General features: G+C 38.5%; 1 protein-coding gene across 2 annotated transcripts in view; it reads right to left on the bottom strand.

Moving 5' to 3' along the window:
* Window positions 1-2,802: 2,802 nt before the first annotated feature.
* Window positions 2,803-26,350, bottom strand: part of L3MBTL3 (L3MBTL histone methyl-lysine binding protein 3) — a 96,789-nt gene continuing 73,241 nt past the window's right edge. Inside the window, exons 17-20 of one of the 2 annotated variants that reach the window (XM_012458349.3) lie at window positions 24,778-24,857; window positions 10,457-10,626; window positions 10,165-10,227; window positions 2,803-4,634 (exon numbers count right to left, since the gene is read on the bottom strand). In XM_012458349.3, coding sequence (XP_012313772.2) covers window positions 4,491-4,634; window positions 10,165-10,227; window positions 10,457-10,626; window positions 24,778-24,857 — 457 coding nt within the window. In that variant the 3' untranslated portion in view covers window positions 2,803-4,490. The remainder of the gene's footprint in view (window positions 4,635-10,164; window positions 10,228-10,456; window positions 10,627-24,777; window positions 24,858-26,350) is intronic. The other variant, XM_012458344.3, reaches the window with a different exon arrangement.

Raw genomic sequence — 26,350 nt, forward strand, 5'->3', positions numbered from 1 at the left:
GAGTTGTTGATTTGAGTTCTTAGAAATTTCATGGTTGAAGTTTTATTTTCAGAGGTGCCCCAGTTTTTATGAAATACACTGTACTTCGGATTTACTCAAATCTTTCAGGTTAGAGTATGGCCTCGATTGAACTCAGTGTGCCCACGTAATGCCCAGGAGCTGCACATCTGTGGCCTGTGCTCCGTCTCTTTGGTCTGAACATCACTTGGGAACATTTTGAACTTGCACGTTTCAAGAAGGGACACATACTCTTTTTTCCCTGAGGTGATCTGCCTTGCCCTAGGAGATCTGGTTGTCTTCAATCACTTGTTGAGAACAAGGGCTGTAGTAACTCTGAGGTCTCTTCACTGCTGGCTGATCTTGCTGGTACAGGTCCTGATGTCTGTGACCTGTGTTCATCTGCTACTGCTTTTCGCCTTGGAGACACAGTGACTCATCCTGCATGCCCAACTGGCTACTGCCCAGAGTCCAGTTCTGTCTGTTCTGCTCTTAACAAGGGCTGCATAAGTACCTTTTGGGTCTAACAAGACTCAGTGCACTCTCACTCTTTCCAATTATTTCACAAGGTTAAAAACTATAGTTTAAGGTACCCTTTGATGTTATCAAAATATCAGCATTACTTATTAGCTTTGAAAGATAGACCAGGTCCTTTTGGGGACAGGAAAGAGATTTAAGTGTGTTAAAATACCTACACATCATAATAGGATGAGCGTTTCCTGGATTACAACATCAAGTTAATTTTTTTTTAAGTTTAAGAAAGGTTCATGTGGGCTAGGCACAGAGAGGCTCACGCCTGTAACTCTGGCACTTTAGGAGGCCAAGACTGGTGTATCAGCTGAGGTCAGGAGTTCAAGACCAGCCTGGCCAACAGTGAAAACCCGTCTCTACTAATAATAAAATTAGCTGGATGTGGTGGTACGTGCCTGTAGTCCCAGCTACTTGGGGGGCTGAGGCAGGAGAACTGCTTGAATCTGGGAGGCCGAGGTTGCAGTGAGCCAAGATCGGACAATTACACTCCAGTCTGGGCAAGAGTGAGACTGTGTCTCAAAAAAATGAAACAAAAACAAAACAAAGGTTCATGTGAACTGTTGAAGAAATAGTTTTACACTACCCATCTCTGGAAATACTGCCCAGTATTTATTCTATCACTGAAATGACAACAGCCTGCTAGATACCTTTCTCTTTATGAGGACTGTTCATTAAAATGCTGAAGCCAGTGAGATGAAAGTCGAAGAACAGTTTCCCCTTTCTACAATGGCTATTAATTATTTACATCAGAATGCACAGGCAGAGTAAGTAACAATTTGGCACAAGTGTTTTGCCTAATCTAGTTCCTATCCTCCAGTTCTCATTTCTTCCCTTTCACCAGAATGTACCTTTGTTTCCTCACAGACTTTCCTTTATTTCCCCAAATTACTCCTTTTGCCTTTTAGTAGTACTTTTTTTCCCAAATTTCCAAGTTCACACCCCTATGGCTGAAGTTGAACGACAGCCTCTCTCAGGCCAGGACAAGATGACAAGGTGTAGCTACAAAGAAACTGCTTGGCTCCAAGCATGACACAGACATGGGCTGACCTTGAAGGCAGATTCAAGCCCATTTTATTGTCTTTCTCAATGGTATATCTATCCCCAGTGCCCAGCACGGTATTGACACCTGGTAAATTCAACATTGCTTGACCAACACACCCTATTTTATTTGGGGGTGGAGTCTACTGAATCTAGATGTTGCAGAATGGCAGGCTGAGAATAAATATCAACCTGCAGAAAGGTTTTATTCGGCTTGCAGTGTTTTCAATAAGTTTTTTAAAGAATGCCTTTAGATGGGAAGGTCCTATCAACGTCTGTATATTCCATTCCTCCCTTTTGTCTTTTTTTTTTTTCTGAGATGGGGTCTTGCTATGTTGTCCAGGCTGGTCTCAAAATCCTTGGGCTCAAGCGATCCTCCTGCCTCAGCCTCCTGAGTAGCTGAGATCACAGGCTCGAGCCACTGAGCTCGGCTTCCACTGTTTGTCTTACCCCAAAAGCCTGCATCTCTCATTTCAGAGATCTCCCTACAATCATGGTGCCCTATTTCCTCTGTTAAAATTTAGATTATATCCCAGGGATGGAGTGGTGAGTGTTTGTTTTCGCCTTCTTGAGGTACAGTGAATTCTGCCCCACCCTATGGATCCTTAATGCCTTGGCTTTAACATATAACAACATGCTGCTTAGAATGAGTGGATAGCTTCAATAAGATTTTAAAAATCAGCTGGGAGGGGAGGCTTATGCCTATAATCCCAGCACTTTGGGAGGCTGAGTTGGGCAGATGACCTGAGGTCAGGAGTTCAAGACCACCCTGGCCAACATGGCAAAACCCCGTCTCTACTAAAAATACAAAAATCAGCCAGCTGTGGGTGGCGGGTGCCTGTAAACCCAGCTACTCAGGAGGCTGAGGCAGAAGAATCACTTGAACCCAAAAGGCAGAGGTTGCAGTGAGCTGAGATCACGCCACTGCACTCCAGTCTGGGGAACAGAGTGGGACTCTCTCAAAAAAAAAAAAAAATTAAAATTTCATGATTTAAACTATGCTTTACACTAGAAAAGAAAACTTCCCAGTGGGGATGAACTGGACTTGACCAACAATATAATCTTCAGTATTTTTGTACCTCATCACATCGTCTTGGGACACAGTTTGATAACTCTGAATCCTACAGATTCATCACATAACTAGTAATGTCTAAATACCTGATGCTCTTCCTGTTCTTGTTCTGCCTCTCCTATTTGAGAAGCTTTCTCAAGAATCATACATATGTAAAAAGCATCTGCAATTAAGATTTTATTTCATTCATATCAGGTATAACAAGTACAACTTGAATGTACAAATTCGGAACAAAACATAAAAAAGGAAAAACAGCAACAACCAAAAACTTATTTAAGCAGATTCATGCAAATAAATGACTGGGACACTGCAGATGTCACTGACCCTGTTTAACCTTGAATTGACAAATGTGAGGGACTGCTAATGGACTTCCAACAGGAACATCAAAGGAAGTCCTACATCAGAAAAAACTGAAAGCAACTGAAGAAGAGGTGGAGCTTTCCCCAGAATTCAGACAGCATGCTACGAACTTACTTTCTATTTTTAAAATAGTCCTTGAATAAATATCCATTCCTGGAATCAGAAAGTACATCAAAAGACTGACAAAATAATTTACCTTCTGCCTTAGAAGTGAATTCTTGCAAACACTACCAGCTATCAATTTATAATCAAGGGTTTTCATTTAAAGTGCATCTGTATGCTTATATATCCAGGCAAAGTATTCTACAGAAAAAGGAATCCTTCCAAAATGGAGATTCTTGGATAATTACTTTGGGAAATCACCTCCCTGATCTGTGAGCATTTCAAATTTTGTGTCAACTGGAGTTGCTCCTTCACACCTTGTATTTTCAGTAAAACCGAGACACTCGCTCTTGAGCCAACCCTGAAAAAAACCTTTGGGTTTGGAGGACAATGCATGACCTGAGACAGGGCTCTGTACAGATTAGGGTTTCTGTTGACAGAATGAGCTCTTGGTCTCTGTAAAGCATCACAATTTCATCAATGACAATTAGAAGCTCAAGATCATCTCATAAATAGTTCAAGACCCTCACAAACATCCCCCCAAACATAACTGCATACAATTGCATACTCCTCTGATACCATCTGGCTCTTGTAAACACCGGGGCACCAAGATTCGTGAGACTGATGCCACTCAAATACACTACCTAATTTATTTATGTTTATATGCTTTATTTTTCAATTCCATTCTTTTATATACATGTTTTTGGTAATTATAGTAAAGATGCTGGTGAAAAGTAATTTGTTTAACATTTCATAATGCGTGCAAAAGTAAAAACACTGATTCAAAGAAAAGTCATTCTTACAACTATTCAGCCCTGACAATTATGACAAGCAGTTAGGCAATATCATGACTTGCAAAGTTATACTTAGCATAATGTTGCAATTCAAAATATGGCACAAAATTAACAATACAGATAACAGTCCTACTGGCTAAACTTAGCCAGGTTTTGACTAATTTGGTTTAAATTGAAATTTGATTATATAAAAAGGTTTCTGAAAGTATTGAAAAAGAAACAGTGTACATGAAAGAGAATTCAACAATGTTTACAAAATGCCAAAAGTTCTTACTCTGCCCCCCATTACCATAAATAATTAATGAAGTCCCCCTTTTCCCCCACCCCCCCACCCAGCCTCAAAAAGATTTACAAAGATAAATTTAGCTCAGTGAACAGAACCAAAAGATGACTGTTGTTAGACAGTACCTGGTTAAAAGCTCAAGCACTTTCATAAGAATTCATATATATTGTCTCTTGAGGAATATAAATAATCCGATAGTGTTGCTCTTTTGAGTTTTGGAGACTTCTCACTTAGGAGTTATAACCGTCCTTGTGCTTTGAATAAAACATGAGCTTTAAAGCAGAATGCTGATGGTATTCAGAATTCACCATCTTCAAAGTTCATTGTGAGAATTCTTCTCTGCAGCTTTGAACATCAGGATGGAATTGAAAATTTTCAGAGCAGGGCCCAGTTTAATGCTCATAATTTTAACAATGTCTGTTTGAGTCATAAGTAGAAATGCTTCTCCATCAATTTGCTAAAATGGGGGGAAAAAACCCAACAGAATGTAGATTAATAAGATGCAGTACTGTAGAATATATTCAAGCTTAAGTTATCAGCTGTCTTCTACATAGCAATGCTAAAAAAGCAGACACAGAGGTTCATGTATGCAAAGGCATTTCTTGACATATGGACCTTTCTTAACCACAATGACACACCCAAAAGTGGACTTAGAGCAAAGTAAACTAATTCACCTGAAAAACCAGCCCACAGGAAAACAGAAGGTGCCCATACCTTCCTGTGATTACTCTGAATTAGATGTAGAGTTAAGAAGAATATGGAAAAATCCAAGGTGCCCAAAATCTAGTTTGTATCACGGCAAGTTTTTAAATTAGAAGAGATAACAGGTACATGAATGCTCGTGGACATAAAATAATTCAGGCAAACATATCAGCTACATGCAACAATTTGTTTTCCCAAAATTAGCCTTCCACCACGAAGAAAATCAGAAAGATAACATTTATTTCTAATGTGGCCACAATTAGTCTTTACACACAGAAGAAAAGCATTTACTAACAAAGGCAATCAAATTGAATGTGAGGCTGGTGTTAAGAGTTACAGACTTTAAGGTGATTCTTCTAATACTTCGGTAATCATGAGAAAGACCCTTCCTCTCTCTGGATATCTTTTAAGACAAAAGTCTATGCTTCTGAAAAACAGGCTACTATTCTCTAGAAGTTCAAAGGTACAACACATCTTTTAGGTTAAAAGATAAAATACTATGAAGATGATGTCTGGCTTACTGGGCAGAGCAAAGAAACAGTCTTTCAGTATGACTTTCAGCTCTTAGATAACTTTGTAACCTTAGATAACTTTGTAACCTTAAAAAAAAAAGTTTCCCTTTCAGTTTTCCCACCTTGTACAAAAAGTAAAACACACTTTTGTTCTCTGCCTTAGAACATCAGAAACCTTGATAGCAATGCACTCTGTTATGGGTTGAACTGTGTCCCTGCCATAAATTCCTATGTTGATGTCCTGGAGAGTGGCTTTTATTTAGAAATAGGGTCAATGCAGAGGTGACTGGTTAAGACGAGGTCATACTGGAGTAGGGTGGGTGCCTAATCCAGTAAGACTGGTGTCCTTATAAAAAAGAGAGATCTGGGTAAAGAGATAGACACGCATAGAGGAAAGGCAATGTAGAGACCCAAAGAGATCCCACCATTTACAAGTCAAGGAGAGAGGTCAGGACAGATTCTTTCCTCACAGCCCTTGGAAGGAAGCGACACTGCCGACCCTGACTTCCAGCCTTCTTCAGATTCCCAGCTTCTCCAACTGTGAGACAATGCGCTTCTGCCATTTAAGCCACCAGTTTGTGGCTGGCATTGTTATGGTGGCCCTAGAAAACTAAGACAACTCTAAATTCTGCAAACAGTTCTCTAAACAAAGGCTGATATAATTAAACAGCTACTTTTTAAGATTTTCCTCTCTCCTCTAAAAATGAAAGACCTGTAAATATTGACTACCTAAATGCTAATTCAGGAAGAACTGGAGTCATCTTATACAACTTCTTCAAGTAACAATTATGTGGAAAAAGTTTGCTAATTTCAGTAAAAAGACATCCTGCTGTTGTAAACTAGAAGGAAAGACATTCCAGTGTTAATCTCCAAGTGCAGCACAGCAAAGTGACAGGTGTGAGGAATGTTCTCCTGTTTTTTGGAAACACTTGCTCTGTTCTCATTTGCCTGTGCTATGACAGCCCTCTGATAAAAAAGCAAGGTCAGGAAGAAAGGCAGATCTATTAACACTTCCCTCAACCAAGGCAGACCTTCGTACAATGGACAGCCTTTTAGAAGTCTTCTAAGTCATTAATGAAAATGTCAACTGACATTCCCAAGGAGCCCACTACAAAGACTGATTGGTTTATCATAATCTTGGCTGTGCTGAAGGCTTGTGGCAGACACCAAGTCTCCTTCTGAGACTATGTAAGAGTGTAACACAACAGATGACTAATGAAAAGGAGCATCCGGAGAACTTAGCGGTTGGGATTTGAAGTTCAAAGTGGGACAGGAATGATACATTTTGGTAGGTTGTTAGTCATAAGGTTACACACACTAGAAAGAAAAAAATCTTGAGGCAACTTCAAAACTCTTTATTACGTACAGGTTGCTCTGACCTGTGGCCGTAAGAACAAGCCGTGATTGGAAGGAAGTAAACTTAATTCAAGAAAGTACATCTTAAGAACAACAGACCACTGCAATGTATGACAAGGCTTATTTTCTTTGTTTGCTTCTGTAATGCATATACACTGCTGTAATTCCAGAGATGAGGTGTCTTGCTAATGGCCTAAACGAGGGAGAGGGATTTGGAATTCAGGAGCTCTTGCCTTCCATTTCCCTGCCTTTTCCACTGTGCACTGTTTGTTCTTTTCCAGTGCCTTAACTCGAAACCACAGTGACATGCTCTGTCTGAATGAGTCTTTCCCAGAGTGAATGTCTATTATATTCCAAGCACTCTTCTTGGGCCTAGACATATAGCAGGGAAAAAAAACAAAAACAAGCAAGCAAAAACTTCTTGTGGAGTTTACATTCTAGAAGTGGTAGACAGACCATAAGCCAATAAACATAGTAAGTAAGCCAATTAATTAATAAGTTAGAAAGTGACTTATGTTGCCCAGGCGCAGTGCTCACGCCTGTAATTCCAGTACTTGGGAGGCTGAGGTCGGCAGATCACTTGAGGTCAGGAGTTTGAGGCCAGCCTGGCCAATATGGTGAAACCACATCTCTACTAAAAATATAAAAATTAGCCGGGTGTGGTGGCGCACACCTGTAGTCCCAGCTACTTGGGAGACTGAGGCATGAGAATCACTTGAATCCTGGAGGCGGAGGTTGTAGTGAGCTGAGATTATGCTACTGCACTCCAGCTTGGGTGACAGAACGAGGCTCTGTCACAAAAAAAAAAAGTTGATTTGCACTATGATTAAACAGAGCTGACTAGGAAGATGAATGGGCAGCAGGAGCAGGGATGCACATGTAGCAACAAGAGGCAATTTCAAGTAGGATAGTCAGGGTAGGACTCATTGGTAAGCTGGCAACTGAGCAGGAGTGAGCCATGTGAACATCTGGAGGAAAAGTGTTCTGGGCGGAAGGAAGAGTGGGAGCAAGCCTGGACAATCAGAGGAATGGCAAGGAGGCCAGCATGTAGACCTATGAGGGGCAGCGTAAACAAAGAGCCAGGAGGCAAGGGAGTGAGGTGTCCAGCTGCAGGCCCTTGTGAGGAGCTCTACTTTTACTCTGATTGAGAGACGAAGCTACTGGAAGGATCTGAACAAAAGAGTGACATGCTTTGACTTATGTTTCAGCAGGGTCACCCTGGTTGTGTTGGGAACAGACTGTAGAGGAGCAAAAATAGAAGCAGGAAAATGAGTCTGGAGGTTGCTGCACTAATCTAGGTGGGAGAGGATGGTGGTGCAGACCAGAATGGTGGTGGCAGTGACAGTGGAGTGACAGGGTCTTTATATGTTTCAAAGATACACCCAATAGGATTTTCAACAGATGAGATGTGGCATGTGTAAGAGAGAAGCCAAGGATGATTTCCAACAAGAGCCTATATGAATACTTGTACTTTGCCTTTTAGAGATGATTTATAAGACTTCAGTTAAATTTGTACTATGTTTTACTTGTAGAACCCAAAACCCAAACCCACTGACCTTGTGAGACACTTGAGAACAAGGATTGGGTTTTATTATTTTCAAATCATCCTTCTCACAAGAGCATTACAGAGTAACATACACATTGTAGGAATTTAACAAGCACAAGATAAATGAAGGAAGGAGTGAATAAGTGAATAATACATATCGACAGAGAACATTAACTATCTCGCTTCTCCAAAGAAGGACCTGGCTTTGAGGATATTTGGTGACTGAGGAACATCTCCAAAGACAATTTGCCATGCATAAAAAAATTACTCAAAGAAATACCATATCAGTTTCAATCTAAACTTGAATCTTACTTAAACTGAATAATAGACCAAACCTATATGGATTAGCAGGTATCAACAGAATAAAAAAAAAGTTATAAATTTATTTTCAAAAATGCTTTATCATTTTCAAAGGTAATGACACTTTCTAAGACAGACCAACAGCTCCTTATGTGGCTCTAAGTCCACTCAGGGACAGAAAATGAATTCAGGCTGAGTGTGGTGGCTAACGCCTCAGCACTTTGGGAGGCCAAGGCGGGTGGATCACCTGAGGTCAGGAGATCAAGACCAGCCTGGTCAACATGGTGAAATTAGCCAGGCATGGTGGTGGGCACCTGTGATCCCAGCTACTTGGGAGGCGGAGGCAGGAGAACTGCTTTAACCCGGGAGGTGGAGGTGGCAGTGAGCACTTCAGCCTGGGAGAGAAAGAGTAAGACTCTCTCTCAACAAAAGAAAGAAAATAAAAGGAAAGAAAAAAATAAAGATAAAATGAATTGAGAGTGAAGACACTTAGGACTTAGGGAAAGAAAATCTGAATGACTGCCAATTAAAGATCAAATTCGGAGAAAATAAAACATTTGTACAATAAGAACATAAATTAGAAAAAGGATGTTAGAAGTCAGATCCTTGTGCATTAATTTAACAGGCTTTCCTCTAACACAGAAAGTTTACCTAACAGTATAACGACACTGACAACTGGTGGCTGGACTGTTAGCTGTGTCTACACTCCTGCAATGAAACTGAAAGTGTGCTGTTGTTAACAGCTGAGCTTTACACATCCGGGCAAACAAGGTGTGTATGTGTGTAACTGCAGACAGCTGATGCTGGAGAAAGCCTTCTGAGATTACTCAGTCTACTTTCTGCCTTCTGGCAGGAGTAGCCAGAGCCAAAATCAGAGGGGTAATTGACTGCTTTGCTTGGAGGAGATGACAGAAGCAGCTTATTTTTGAAGGTCTCTACTGAAAAGGCTGTCCTGCTGTACATTTACGAATTAAAAGTCAGAAGCCAGATTCCTTTTAATTCTAGTGCTCATTGTGATCATTCTCAATCACCCCTTATATGGAAGTTTTGGAGAGGTAGTTGAAAACAACTAATAAAATAATCTTCCAAAAGTGGACTGTGATGAATATGTTATTAAAAATATTATTGAGGAATGTATATGATTTAAGGGATTTTTTAAAGATATAATGCTAATACTACTTATCATAAGCTTCAAATGGAGTCAATCATGGTGGTGTTAGAATGATGTTGGAAAATAAAATAATGGAAACTAATTTTTTATTAAAAAGATAAAATGTTGCTTATTTCTTTTTTTGGCTTCTTCTGTGCTATAAACTATGTAAGTGCATGCTATTAAGTTCTATGGGGTTTCTTTTTATAAGAAGCCTGGTGTTACTGCTGGGAGGCATCATAAAATGGCACTCACAAACATTCTTTTGCATCTCATCTTAAAAGTTAGTATACATCAATTTGTCAATTTCAACACAACCCATCTCTTTCTGACTCTGCCAGTTACACACATTTCACCATCCACTGCATTCCAGTGCTTTGATCCCATTAAGTCACATATTGCAATTTAGTGGAACACTTACTTCATCTTTAAATACCTTTCCATGTTCTTCACACCCAGGTAAGCTCTGTATAAATTCTGACACCTGTAAAGTAGTATCAAAATTCCCAGTTAAAAAAAAAAACAGTCAGAATCTAAATGCTATAGGTTCAAAACATTTAACCTATATGCACTAGTTATTTCTCTCAGAATAATTTCTTCTCTTTCAGGAAAAAAAAAAAAAAGGCTAAATGCTACCTACGATCAATGTTCCACATCTCTTAAGCCAGTAGTCTTGTATCTGGTGTCTGGCTGACAAAGAAAATAAAATATACCTCATCTGTGCTCCATTTGGAAACTTTACTGGCAGGGATTCCAGCGACAGTTGGAAGAAGTTTGCTTTGCTGCTCCCAGCGCAAGGGCAGACATGGAATTGGGGACTTAAAGGACAGAAAGACAGCTGACCGACGCTGTGCCTGCTGGATGGTGGGTTCTTCGCGGGCACCTGGTCAATAAAAACAAATGGGAAATCACTCTCTGAAAGCAGCAAGAAAGCCCCGAATGCCGTGCATCTCCCAGATAATGAGACTGGGGATGGGTGTAAAGTGTTGGTTCCTTTCAGCATGATACCCTTGAATATGCTTTTCTTTGTCTTTACTGAAGATCACTATAAAAAACAACCTGTAAATTCAACTGATATTATTTACTGCAGCACTCGTTGCTAAAGACATGCTTCATTATGTTGTTCAATGTGGCCACTTTAATGCTTCAGATAAGAAATGTGCCTCAAAGTTTTAAGGGCAAGGGAAGTAAGTCTCATCCTAGGAAGTTGTATGTGTTCCCCTTTCCGCTCTGGATGTTGTAAAGCTAACAGCCCAGGTGCATCTCAAGTCCAACACCTGTGCTGACCACGTATTCACAGTTACTGTACTTGTTCTTTCCTTTTGCTTCAGGCTTGGTTTGGTTTTTCAATTCTTATTTAATAATCACACTGATTTTTTATATAAGCAATTTAATTTTTTGACAGGGCTAAGAAATTATTGTAATAAAAATAAAACAGCAGAACTGCAAATGCTTTTGTCATTTTTTATTTGTTCAGATCAAAATTAAAACTACTAAATATTCTTACTGTAGCCTGGGCAACAGAACAAGGTGCCATCTCTTAAAACAAAACCAAAACGACTGAATATTCTATTTCTGTGTTAGAGCTTCTGAATCCAAACCTAGTTTATGGCTGCTTTCCTAAAACAGTCATTCTCTAGCAAAGGATTTTTGTCCTCTAGATGCTTGACTTAGAGCTGTCAATCATCATCTCCTTATGGTCCTTTAGACCGTAAGTCCTTTAGACCATAACCTTTCTGAAACCTTTTCTGAAAACTCCTCATTCAAAGCACCTCAGAAGAAAGGCACCTCCCCTACATTTCCTCTCTGCTCACACACCAGCTTAGTTACAAGGACAACTCAATTCCATCACAAAGCCTTGCTTTTGTATCTCTTAAGATCTACAGAAAGGTGCACAAATCATTAAATGTAAATTTTAGCTCACTGAATTTTCACAAAGTGAACACACCCATGTAACCAACACCCTGATCAAAAACAAAACATAGCCAGCACACCCTTCCAATCACACCTCACTTGTCAAGGGTGACCACTTCCTTGACTATTAACACCATAGATTCATTTACCTTCTTTTGAACTGTATTTAAAATGGAAACTTGGGTATCTGACATCTTTCTCTAAACAGCAAGTTTCTGAGATTCATCCACATTGTTGTGAGTAGTAGAAGTTACCTTCTCTTTGTTGAATGGTTTTTCATGGTTGTGAATACTCTATAATTAATCTGGAGATCATGAACAATGAGCATTTGAGTTGTTTTTAATTTGGGGCTTTTACAAACAGTGCTATTACAAACATTCTTGTACAGATTATTTTGTCAGAAGTGTTTGAAGCTGAGCAACTCCATCTTGAATAGGGCTGGGTAAAATGAGGCTGAGACCTACTGGGCTACATTCCTAGATGGTTAAGGCATTCTAAGTCACAGGATGAGATAGGAGGTGGGGACAAGATACAGGTTATAAAGACCTTGCTGATAAAACAGCCTGCAGTAAAAAAGCCAGACAAAACCCACCAAAACCAAGTGACCTCTAGTTGTCCTCACTGCTACACTCCCACCAGCACCATAATAGTTTACAAATGCCAGGTTAACGCCAGGAAGTTACACGATATGGTCTAAAAAGGGGAGGCATGAAGAATCCATCCCTTGTTTAGGATATAATCAAGAATTAACCATAAAATTGGGCAAGCAGCAGCCCTGTTCTAACTATGGAATAGCCATTCTTTATTCCTTTCCTTTCCTAATAAACTTGCTTTCTCACTTTACTCCATGGACTTGCCCCGAACTCTCTTACACGAGATCCAAGAACCCTCTCTTGCGGTCTGGATTGGGACCCCTTTCTGGTAACGATTTCTTGAACATATGTATGCATTTCCATTGCATATACACCAAAGAGTGAAACTTTGAGGTCACAGCATTTGTGTACTTTAAGCTGTGGTAAATCCTGCCAGCTTTCCAAAACAATGGCACAATATGTACCTACCCACAGCAAATGACAGTTCCAATTACTGCACCTCCACACCAATGCTTGGTAAAGTCTTTTTCTTTTTAACCATTATAGTGGGTGTACAGTGGTATCACATTATGTTTACAATTCGATTTGATTACTAATTATAATCTTTTCCTATGTTTATTGTCCACAGAGAGGTTCTTTTTTTTTTTTTTTTTCCTGAGACAAAGTCTTGCTTTGTTGCCCAGGCTGGAGTGCAATGGCATGATCTTGGCTCACTGCAACCTCCACTTCTTGAGTTCAAGTTATTATCCCGCCGCAGCCTCCCAAGCAGTTGGGATTACAGGCACCCACCACGACACTTGGCTAATTTTTGTATTTTCAGTAGAGAAGGGGTTTCATTATGTTGGCCAGGCTGGTCTCGAACTCCTGACCTCATGATCCACCAGCCTCAGCCTCCTAACATGCAGGGATTAGAAAGCGTGAGCTACCGTGCCCAGCGAGAGGCTCTTTTGTAAAAGGCTTATTCCTGTTTTATGTCCATTTTCTTTATTGGGTTGTCTTCTTTTTTCCTTACTGATTTATAGATGCTGTCTATATATATTCTGGGTAGAAGTCCTTTGTTGGAAATATGTATTACAAATATCTCCTCCCATTCTGTGTCTTCTTTTTTACTTTCTTAATAGGGTCTTGAATAACAGAAGTAACTGTAATAATTCTAATTTGTTAATTTTTTCTCTTACGGTAAACATCTTGTCTGTCTGTTAAAGAAACTTTTGCTTACTCCAAGATCATAAAGAGAGTTTTCTCTAAATACTTTATGTTCTACCTTTCATGCTTAGATCTACAGTCCATCTGATATTTATGTTTTGTGTATATATTAGGTAATAATCAATATTCATAGATCTTTTCCACATAGATTTTTAATTGCTCCACTATGATTTACTGAAAAGACCATCCTTTCCCCACCGTACTGCAGTGCTAGTTTTAACATAAATATAAATGTCTTTCAGATTCTCTATTTTGTCCCACTGGTCTCTTTATCCCAGTCTACAGCTTTAATTACTATCACTTCGTAAGTATACTGATGTCCGTGAAGGAGGTCTTTTTCAAGATCGCCATGGCTATTGCATTTTCATATCAATTTTACAATTAGCTTTTTTTTAAAAAAAATGCTAAGATTTAGATTAGGTTTTCCATCAAATAAATTTCTACTAGACAAATTTCCAGTAGATAAATTTGATTAAGAAATGACTTCTTTACAATTTTGAATCTTCCAATCCATGAAGAAGCTAAATCCCTCAATTTCTTTGGCTCTGCTTTAATATCTCTCATTAATACTTTGCCATTTTCAGGTAGAGATCTTGCACATCTTTAGTTAAATGTTTTCCTATGTATCAGATGTTTCCTGAAACTGTTATAAATGGTAAAATTTTTAAAAATTTATTTGTTGTTCTGTTACAGTTTTCTAATAAGTTTATTCTTAAACTAGCCTAATCTAAAATTTAAATTATTCTGAATACTAGAAGGTCACTATGCTGAGTCAAAAACCTATTTTATTGGAGCTAACACCCACTGGTTCTGGTTCTACCTCACTAAGCTCATACAGAAAAATTCTAGTGTCTGCTCCACATGAAACATTTTACATCTTCAAATATTTTTTTAAAAGCCATTATTATCCCTCTTTCCAGATTTCATTCAATCAGACTCAAAGGTACAGGTCCTCATCCCACTTTATTGAATATCTATTATGAACCACATATATAAATCAGGAACAGTTTGTTTTTATTCTCTTTTTTCTTTTTGAATTGTCCAGAGTTTAAGAAATTTTTACGTAGTAAAATACAGGATAACTTAAAAACATCTTTTTAATCTCATATATTCTCAAGAGCTTAGTTGTTATTTGAAATATAATGTTTGTACATATTTTACAAGACAGCCTTATGTAAAATGGCAAGATTTCCAATTCTACACTAGAGTAGAACAATAGGGCTTACATTATAATTTGTATCCTGAGTGCTTACCATATAATTAGTCTTTTCCAGAGCCATAATCTTTATCCTATTGCTGTTTATGTTCTATTAACACTCAGCACTCTTCATTTGATCACTGCAGACCCACTCTATTTTCATTTTATTTTCTTCTAAAAACTGTATTATTCACAATTCATTTCTAATGTTCCTAACACTGTTTCTTAGAAAAATAATGAACCCATTCTAAGGAAATGACTAAAACCCCAAATCCCCTATATTTGTGGTCACCTCCGCATGTCTTTAAACCTGATACTATAAATAGGCCTAGAGATATATACTCTTCCAATCCTAGTACCAACTCTGCATGCTTCGCATTAAGACTTTCCTTCCTTTTGCTGGGTCTTCGGTGCTAACTGATGGTACCAGCCACAGAGCATGCCATCTCCTATTATTTTAATCCAAAAGGTATAAAGAAAGCCACTTCATTTGAGCAGATTTGTAATGCATTCCTTGAATTCCACAGACAAGTGACTCCAGGTTTTTATTTTAACATGTTATGATACAGGCTAAAATAAATGCAAATAGACTCTGGCTCCAGCAGCTGGTTCAGTGCCAAGAGTAAGGAAGAGAAGTTTAAATGTGCACAGTATGCCTCATGAAGCACAGCCTCAGGTGCTAAAGACATTTCAGACACCGTACTTAGCCTAGGACTGTATTTCTCACCATCCTCTCAAACCACAAACACATGGAAAAGAAAACTTTTTAAGAAGTTTTCTATATTTCTGAAGTTTCCTGTGATGAAAACTGACCAAAGGTATGTGGTGAAACTCTTTTCTCACTCGCACCACTTGGTTTCGGGTTATGTGTCTCCACAATGAGTAAAAATGTTTTAGGGTGACTGGGAATAACCAAAATTACTATATAGAAGGAATGGTCATCCTTCCTGATTCTTGATCCAACAATCTGACACATTTTATTTGTAGAACCAAAGCTGTCATCCTCAACAGTGGAAATATAAGAATTAAGAGAAAAGTGATAGTACATTAAAATGGACACAGTATAGCAGAGAAAAACAATAATATTCATTATGTTTACGAACAAATCAATCTACTCAGTCTAATATTTAATCAAATAATCACTACTTTTCTTTAAAAAATTTTCTTGGTGAGGCCTATACATATGTATGAGAAAGAGAAAGACACTAAAGACCCTCTAATCATGCATAAGAGGTGTAAAGAGCAATGTTTTATTGAAAAAAGATAAAAAGAGATTTTTGTTTGACCAATTTGAAGATCCAAATGTACCTACAAGTCAGACAGGAGCGTTGTAAAGTGGCTTCCAGTATTAGAACACAGCACCACCAACATCCCTGGCCCTACAAGCCATGAGATATTGCATAGCATAAGGACTGTACTGTTAGGATCTCTTTTACACTCAAATTTCAAACACTGACTGGCAAAGTCCCAGTAAGAAGTGCCTCTACTGACCCTATGCCTGTCCACCTCCATCAGAGTCAGCAGATGCTCTCTGGATAGACTGCATGGATGGCACCTTCCAGTGAGATAAAAGATTCCCATTCTTATTTTCATCATGAATTGGTGTGCTAAAGAAACCACAGAACACTCCAAGGAAGCAGCTTTGGGTAAAAGTCTTTTCTCTCACCTGGAAAAGATTCCTTCCGAGTTATCCACTGACTCCATAACACCAAGTTTAGAAGTTCATCTTAAGAAAATAATGAAGTATGAATGCTAACAATCATTTCGAAGTCAGTTACAGTGGAGGTTCTCTGCTAGGTAACTGTACTCAGATTAAGATTACATTTCCCAGCATCCTTTTCAGCTCAATGTGGCCATATGACTAACAGACATGAGCAGAAGTGGAATCTACAATATCCTATGAGTTCTGATAATTGCACTTGGAAGTTCCCTTAAATGCTGAGAGCACACCCACCACCACTCCTCCAATATGTCCTTCCTTCCTACTGGGTAGAATAGTACTTTAACGGCTAGCCCTCCAGCAACCACCACTAACCATGATATGGTGTTGGGAATAGGTACTCTGCAAGGCAGAAGAGCAAGACAAATGGAGCCTGATTTCCTGATACTGTTGAGTACCATTTAAATCCTGGACTACCAAGCTCTGCACCTTCTTTATGTGGAAAAGAAATAAGCCTTTTACCTTACATAAGCCACTTTTATGTGTTTTGTAACACACACACACACAGACCACAATCCTAATGACTACTAAAGTTTACTGCAAAAACATTTATAACTGTAAGAGATATAACTAGCCCAGACACCCAAGTCTAGGTTAAGTGATGCTACATCCATCCTTAGAGGAAATATTTAATATTATGTTGCAAGAAGTAGAAATACTTATGTGAAAATAGTCACAATATTATTCAGTTAAAAAAAACTGTAGGTTACAAATTAGTTTGTACAATATTTCACATATAAATAGTCTAAAACAGTAGGTCCCCACATTCAGAAAATGGTATAAAATTACTTGTAATTTTGATTTTCTCCATTTTGCTTTCCTGTATTTGCCAATTATTCTATAATAAACATGTATTATTTGGATAATAAAAGTTATGTAAAACAGCAGCTGATACTAAAGAAACTATTTAATGTTACTAAAAAGTAACAAAAAAATGGAAGTCTCACTTTAGTGACTTGGAAAGCAATTTAATGCACTTGTGGAAATATATCATTATAACAACAGCAATTGCTGGGTCTCATTAATATCAGAAGAAAATGATAGGTGGGAGTAAGAAAAAATAAGTTTGTGGATCTTTGACTTCATTATTTCATCCCTGTAAAAAACAGCAAAGGATATTTTTTTCCTATGTTGATTTTTAGAGAATGAAGAGTAAAGGCCTGACTCTATTGTTTACTGTATGAAAATTGTTCATTCAGCAATTATTTATTCAGCACTTATACTGTATCAGAAATTGGAAGGCTATTAAATACAGCATATACTTGCAGACATTTGGTAGGCTACAGAGGACAATGACCCAATATGTGGCACTTTGGCACGCCGAATGCTTTGAATTAAAGGAAAATGAAAGGCCTCAGAAGGAAGCCTCAGAAGCAAGGTCTCCCTCTGTCTGACCTTCACCTCCCCGCCCCCCCAGTCTCTCTGTTCCCTTCTTCACCATGTGCAGAGAGAAACTCTCTAGAATTTCCTTCTCTGACTAAGGAAACTTCTTTCCAAAAGAAATGCAATTGCCAACTTAGAAGTCTCATCAAATAGCCAAGAAAGATTTAACCACTAAAAGTCATCACCATGCCCAGAGAGACTTTTCATCTGTTCTTCTCAGGGCAGCTCCAAGAGATTATCCAAGAGACATTATCTACAAAATAAGACAACATTTGTTCACAGTGAAGTTTTTTTCTTCACCTTCCTGCAATCTCCCACAGAACTCAGAGAAACTTTGTCCCAGGCCATTGTTCTTTGGGCTCATTCATTTCTCCTGAAAATTATTTACTACACCTCACAACTGCCTATACCCAACCCATCCCTAGTCCCCTCTCCCCTATGAAAAGGGATCATAAGCTTCAACCATTGGCCTTGAGTCTCATTTCTGCAGGACTCCCACGTTTATGCACGTTAAATACATTTTCTCCTATTAATCTATTGTCAGTCATCTTAGTGAACCTTCAGAGAAGGCAGAGAGGAAGCTTTTCCTCTGCCCCTACACTTTTTTAAAATGAAGTTTAATAAATAATGTAGTTTTCCAAAGTAGAAATTTGCAAATACAAATCTGCTCACATGCCTCTCAATTCTGGTTGAGTACAGGTATTAAAATTCCTGATTTGGCTTAGGGCAGAAGAAAGTGAAGCAAAGATTACCTTTGTAAGAAGGCTTCTCAGATAAAGATGATCCTGAAATAAACACTTCTGCTGTTTCAGGAGAAACAAGACAATAAATCTTCAATATAAGGAACACTACCTAAACCAAATATGAGGTCTTCTGGTGGAAAGAGACATCTCCACTACCATGGAGGGTAAGAACCTGCTTCCTATCAGACTGTTCCCATTAGGGCCCAACAGAACCATCATGTGGTAGGCAGACCCAGCAGGGCAAGTGCCAGACAGAAGGAGGTACACATTATGTTCCTTGCCACTTGAGAAAGCAGAGCTTACTCCGCTCTCTACTTCTCCAAGCCTGAACAATGCTAAGTCGACAAGCCGCAGCACAAGCTACTGCTTACCACTTGTTCTGACTCATTCCTGTCCCTGTAGGCCAGTGGCAAAAGTGAAACCAGAATCTCCAAATGCCTCGTCTCAGTTTAGTTTCAAAACAATGCTTTGAGGGAGCTATCCCTAAGGTGAGGAAATATAGGCCCAGCCCTGACTTGGCCAAAGTCACATTGTGAGGCAGCAGCACCAGGATGTGACCCTCAATCTCCAGCCTCCTCATACCAAATACAGGGTTGTGGTCAAGAGCGTGAGTTTTTGAGTCTGACAAACCTGGATTCAAAGCCCTGCTCTGCCATTGACAAGCTCTGTATATTTCCTGGCTAAATCAAATTAACAGTATTTTAAGGATGACATGATATTACTAAAATGCTTATCCCAGCATCTGACATATAGTAAGAATTTGGGAAATGGGAGATGTCATTCCACTGTTGAAAGAAAGGCATATAACTGGGAGTATATTGGGTATAAAATAGTAAAACTGAAAATCAGTCAATAACCCTCTTAGGCTAACATTCCATGAATTTATAAAATATGCTCTTAATATGAAAGGAGAAAATAAAACCAGAAGAAATGGAATATATCTGTTAATACTTTTAAAAATAGAGTTACTAATTGGTGACCAAATAGAAAAGGATGAACAATAAAGTGTGTGCGTACAGTAAGTGGATTCACAGAATGAAAGAACAGAGACAAAATTAACTTCCAACACACTTAACTCAGGCATGAAAGATAACTGAGGCTCACTTCAAGGTTAATAATCAAAATAAACCAATGGCTATGAAAGCAAAAAGCAAGCCTGACGTTGTAGGTGAGAATCTGCCATGTTATAAAATAATATTCAGCTCTTTCCACACATGACCACCCAAGAGAGAGTGGCTGAAGAAGAGAAAACAAAATGCTACCTTTCCTAGGAATATGCCAATTTAAATTTGAAGGTCAAATTTTTAAAAATTCTTTACTAATGGCCTTTCCATAATGGTAGGAATGAGCTACTTATTCAAGTAGAGAAGACAGAGGCAAAAAAAGAGAGGGAAGGGAAAAGGGAAGGATAGAGAAAGGGAAGAAGGGAGGAAGGGAGGGAGGGAGAAAAGGAGGTAGGCAGAAAGGGAGGGAAGGAAGAAGGTATTGAGTTAAAATTCCCAGAGATCAAATTCAGGAGCATAGCAGGAATCATCCCTAAAGGCTCATAATTACACATACTCTACTGAACTAAACAGAATTAACAGAAGAAATGAAGCGGGGGGAGTATCATTTTTTAAGAGGTGTGTGTGTGTGTGTGTGTGTGTGTGTGTGTGTGTGTGTATGTGTGTGTGTGTTTTCAATTTACTCCAAGACTCCAAATAAAATAGGCCTCATGGGCCTACTGAATCTTAAATCCTTTTGACATTGTAAAGCAACTAAGGGTGGTTTCTGAAGTCTCCTCTATAATAAATGCTACCCACAGTGCAAGGGGCTTTCCCTCCCACCCCCATGCCGCCCCCAGCCAGGCTAGGTTTGAAAGGGCTGCTTCTGCTACTGGAACGGAAATGAGAATGAACACTGGTGGGCACCTGTAGGTTCACAAAAGGGCTCCGGGATGGAGCACATCTACCTGACCTTCAGCCTCAGGTTTGAAAGAGGAATTGTGCCAGGACTCAAATGGGAGCATTAAGCATGGAGTCTTCTTCACAAAAGACCTTGGGAAAACTTCTCGGGACTCAGAAATGATAAAACAGAAAACAGTTACCATGGGGCCTCTAATAAAAAGTTCTACAAAACATCAGAAGAAGAGCACTGGATTACAGACAGAAGAGATTCATGACTTTAGCAATGCATGAGGGGAAATAACCTCTATAAAACAAAAACAGGCTATGAAAAGAGAACAAGCCAATGTAGGAAATCGTAGGAAAATAAGAAATGATACTGTTGTTAAAGTAAATAGCACACTTGACAGAACGAGAGACTGAGTAAGCTATTTCATCTTGAAAAACATGTCGACAACATCACAAAATGCCTAAGTTGTGAAAATATGAAAATACTTCTATAGTGGTTGGTAATAGTGACCTCCCCACTGTGCAGTCAGTCCCTTGTGGGACTTCCCTGAGATCCAGCATCTAAGTGTAACTTTTGTTACAGCACAGAGCCTCCAGGACCCTGCTCCAGTACCAAGATGATTGCTTAACTGTCCTGTGCCATGTTGGTTACCAAATGAGCTGTTAAGTATGTTTAGTATCATTCCTTGGGTCTAGCCGAAGAAGAATAGGTATTACCTTCAAGAAAGCGACAAATGAAGCAGAAGTATTAGTAATAATCAAAACTATAACTTAAGGAAGCTTTCTGGATCTAAAGAAGACTGAATCAAAAAATCAAAAAGGCTCATGACTTCCCAGGCAAAAATCACAAAAGAAGACTGAATTTAAGAGCCAGGTTCATTTTCAAAACCAAGAGAGTAGACTGAATTTAGCGGTCCTCATCTCACATAGTTGAAAGGATATTTTGGTTTGTTTCTTTTGTTTTGTTTGCTTTTCCCTCAAAGAAAGACCAAACAACTGGCTGATTATAGCAGATCTGTGGTGGGCCATTCTTTGAGCCCTTTGGAACTAGGGCTTCATTCTCCTACCTGTGGAATGCAGACACTCAGAGCTGCCACCCTGTCCAGGAACTGCCCAAAGCCAAAGGGAGCTTCCTTGTCCAAGGACATGTGTCCCTCCCAGCAAACATCTGAGGACTGGTCAATTCAGATACAAAAGCCTGGTTCCCTCGCCTGAATTTGGGATAACTCCGAACAGCCACCTGCACAACTTGCGGGATGGGCTAAGGCCTCTGCTGTAAGTACTCACAACTCAGCTTCTCGGTCTGCCCAGTCCTGCTTCTTTCACACTCTCACTGGTGTTGCTCCCAAGAATACTCACCAACAAACCTCTTGTACGAAACGCTCTCAGCATCTGTTTCCAGGGAACCTCATATAAAGCACTCAGTCATGGCTCTATTAACAACCGAGAGGCAGGAGGAAACCCACTGACTAGGATCTGAGAAGTCCCCAATGTCACCACGGATCCACTATATTCAGATACCGTAAGGCCTAGTTTCAGTCCAAAGTTCCCTGGGTTTTGGGTGGAGACAACCAGTAAACTAGGGATGGTGCTATCCAGTAGCGGACAAAGCGCTAACCAAATCTCTTTCATACAAAATCGTTCTTGAAAAACCATTTCAAAAAGACAAAAGAAATCTAAGGCTAAGAAAGATGTTAAAAGAATGCCTAGAATCATAACATGATTTCACTATAGATACATTTCATGATACAGTCTTATTCAAAATGTTTCAAAAATGTGAAAAAGAAGAAAAATTATATTAATTTTAGGAGGCTAAACCTGGATAAGAAAGTAAAAGAGAACATTATAGGCCAATCTCATTTATGAAAATATGTGCAAATGATTCTCAAAACAACTTATTTTATGAAGCTCTCTTTCACTAACAAAAAGTAGGACAATAAGCAAAATATGTACATTTAACTACAGGTTTTACAGGTAAAAAATAATAAAAATAACTTGAAAAGTTACAAAATTAAGAATTATATATGAATATTAGTAATGATTCTTTGAATGGAATAATAAGACAAAAACTTAGGCATTCAAATCAAGGAAAACAGAAAAAAAAATTAGAAAGACATAAAACTACCAAAAAAAAGAAGAGAATACCATGCATAGTATAAGCTAATAAACTGGAAATTCTCCATTGCGCAATTTTACAAAGATTATCAAAATTGGCCCAGTAAATAATAAAATGGAAAGTTAAATAATCACTGAGTTAAAGAGATCACCAAGAAACTAAAAATGTTATCAAATTATTACTCCCTCAACAAGTTCAAAGCCTAGATTTCATTATCAATCTATCTGAATGTTTAATGATCAGATAATTCCATACGATAGACACTTATTCCACACTACTACTACTATCAATAATAGTGAATACTCCAGCCACTGATGCATGTAATCCTCACAATAATCCAGTGATAAAGGTACTATTACTACATTCATTTTACACAAGACAAAACTGAGGCACAAAAAGGTGAAGTACTTTTCCCAGAGCTAGTCACACAGCTAGGAAGTAGTAGAGCTGAGACCTGAATGAAGGCCATGTTCTCACCTCCTCTTATAAACCACCACTCACAAAGAAAGGCTGAAGCTTTTGTCTAAGAATTCAGAATAGCCTTGATAACAAAACCTTCATAAATATTTTTTTTCCTTTTTCCATAATCAAATACTTGCATAGCACTTGCTATGTGGCAGGCACTGTTCTAAGCAAGCTAAGAATGTGACTGCACTTAATCCTCATTACAATCTTATGAGGGAGGTATACTATCATCATTCTCCTGGATAGACAGATAGAGAAACAGAAACACTGAGAAGTGTTAATGACATGTCCAAGATCACACAGCAGCAGGTGGCAGAGCAGAGATTCCAACTCTAGCCACTTATGGGGTTTGTACACCGTGCTACATAAACACCATAAAAGGTGCCAAAAACAGCACTGCCTATAACTTTTAAATTAATCATAAATAATTGCTTTGTGAAAATCAGATATGGAAATCAAAGCATCACTTACAAAACAGGTCACTGCAAGCAAACAGTCATTAGGCGCCATTCTCAAATCTTATATAATAATCTAAACAAAACTATTTACATGAAAAGCAAAGTCCCCGGGGACAATCAAAATCATAATCAGACTGATATTTTCCTATAAAAAATAAATATTTAGTTATATGTGATTTATAAATACAATCTATACTACGACTAACAGTCATTACAACTTCATTGCTTAATTAAGCCACTGCAATTTTTTTTTGAGACAGGTCTCGCTCTGTCACTTAGACTATAGTGCAGTGGCAGGATCTCGGCTCACTGCAACCTCCACCTCCCAGGTTCAAGTGATTCTCCTGCCTCAGCCTCCCGAGTAGCTGGGATGATAGGCAGGCACCACCACACCTAGTTAACTTTTTTATTTTCAGTAGAGATGTGGCTTCACCATGTTGGCCAAGCAGTTCTGGAACTCCTGACCTCAGGTGATTCGCCTGCCTCAGCCTCCGAAGGCAGTATCTTTTTAACAGAGATGTAGCACATATTATTTCCTCCAATACAACTTAAAACATTGTTCATGTAATTTTGTTTGCATTTTGTGATATTAGATTAAGACAATATTCTATTTGGATTTCAAAACACATTCTGAATTGAGTTTTAAACATATGAAGCAAATGACATCAACAATACTAAAGAAAAAGTGTGGTAAGGTTCACAGAGAACGTCTTACCAAACTTTATGTACAATACTGTATCCATACGTGAGACTGTTAATATAGGCCATAAATGAATCTATATTATTATAAATTACATACTATATTGATACTGAACAATAAATCTTATTGCCTGCAAAAAAGAGTAAGTTCAAATAAAGTTCATCTTTTGCAGCCATAAAAAAGAATGAGATAATGTGTTCTGCGGGAACATGGATGGGGCTGGAGGCTATTTCTCTCAGCAAACTAACGCAGGAACAGAAAAACAAATACTGCATGTTCTCACTTATAAATGGGAGCTAAATAAATGGGAAGCTATGAACACAAAGAAGGAAATGACAGACACTGGGGTCTACTTGAGGGGGGAAGGCTGGGAGAGGGGACAGGAACAGAATAGGTAACTATCGGGTACTGGACTTAATTCGTGGGTTATGAAATAATCTGTGTAACAAACCCTCGTGACACAAGTTTACCTACATAACAAACCTTCATATGTACCCCTGAATCTAAAATAAGACAATAACAATAAAAAATGAAATTCATTTTTAACATAAAAGAGACTGCTGTATTCCAGTTAAGGATTTGATTGTTTCATAGTAATAGTAATACACATGAGTAATATGAGTAATACGAGAATTATTATGGCTACCTCTGGCTTCATGTGATGTTCTCATTTCGCTTTCTGTTCTCTCTTCAAAGTCTTCTTTGACGTCATCGGCATGCTGGTCTCTGAGAAAAACAGGCATTTCAATATTTTATAAGAGAAACATTTTTAAAAAATGGTTCAGAACTACATCTCAACAACTGCTTTTCTTAATTTTAAAGCAAAGGATGCTACTAAAGTGCTAAAAGAATAGATAGTTCTACTACAAGGCAATTAAGAACACCTATAAATGTCCATTTTCCTCATTATCAATTTTCATTTCCTATTCAGCAAGAAGATTTTAAAGCTAAGGATGATAATAAAATGAACTATTCTGGAAAATGTAGCTATTGAATAATTCAACTACAATTTGGGACAGGTATTCATGAGGAATTTTACTTACACTGTTTGGTAAGACTTCTATTTAAAGAAAGAAGATGTTTCGAAAGTCCACACCACTTAACTAAATCACTATATACTACTCAGCACCCAGATTCGGATAGAGGCTAAGATTGGCTCAGGGGAATCAAGCCAATTCTAGGAAGGTTTACCTGGCTTAATCAGGTCAAGTCCACCAGCTGAAGCGATTCCACCTCTTTCTGACCAGGAATAACCTAATGCTAAAGTAAACATGGCGGGGATGCTCTAAAATGGAGTAGACCCATTACAATCTTAATTCAGAGCTTCACTCCTTACGTTAGGGGCAAGAATTGGATCTTTCTTTTTTTCTTTTTCTTTTTTGTTTTTTTTTTTGAGACGGAGTTTCGCTCTTGTTACCCAGGCTGGAGTGCAATGGTGCGATCTCGGCTCACCGCAACCTCTGCCTCCTGGGTTCAGGCAATTCTCCTGCCTCAGCCTCCCGAGTAGCTGGGATCACAGGCACACGCCACCATGCCCAGCTAATTTTTTGTATTTTTAGTAGAGACGGGGTTTCACCATGTTGACCGGGATGGTCTCGATCTCTTGACCTCGTGATCCACCCACCTCGGCCTCCCAAAGTGCTGGGATTACAGGCGTGTTTTCTTTTTTTTTTTAAAAGGAACTACTTTTCTTAAATTTAAGGGATTTAAAGTTTTTCACCCTAATATATTCCATTCTTGGGGTTCACAATAAACTCTACTTTGCAATTTTTTCTATCTAGAATATGCTATCTGGCCTATATGTTTTAGTGCTTTATAATAATCTCGGTTTATGATGTGCTGTTGTTTCATACATGCTGTTACCATTAGAAATATACCAAGTTTCTTAAAGACCCAGACCATACTTCTGTTAAGTTTTAATAACACGGCAAATATATTTGAAACAAAATATCCCAACACATACAAAAAGAGTTCTATATTTTTAATTACAAAGGCACTAATTGTTTCCATTTGAAAATATAATAATTAACACAATGATACACAGTAAGCATGAAATAAATACATGTTTGCTATTTTATTGCTATTTTTAAATTACTTATTTTTTGTTAGTGGTCATCCTGTGAGGAGATACTATTTTTCAGAAAGATCATTTCCAAGAGCAAATGTGAAATGTCACTTGAATCTGAGCTGCCTGGCTTAGCAACGTGTTACAACTGCTG

The sequence above is a fragment of the Aotus nancymaae genome, unplaced genomic scaffold (assembly GCF_030222135.1).
Source record: "Aotus nancymaae isolate 86718 unplaced genomic scaffold, 86718_ANA_hifiasm-v0.15.2.pri h1tg000040l, whole genome shotgun sequence".
Classification (NCBI taxonomy): domain Eukaryota; kingdom Metazoa; phylum Chordata; class Mammalia; order Primates; family Aotidae; genus Aotus; species Aotus nancymaae.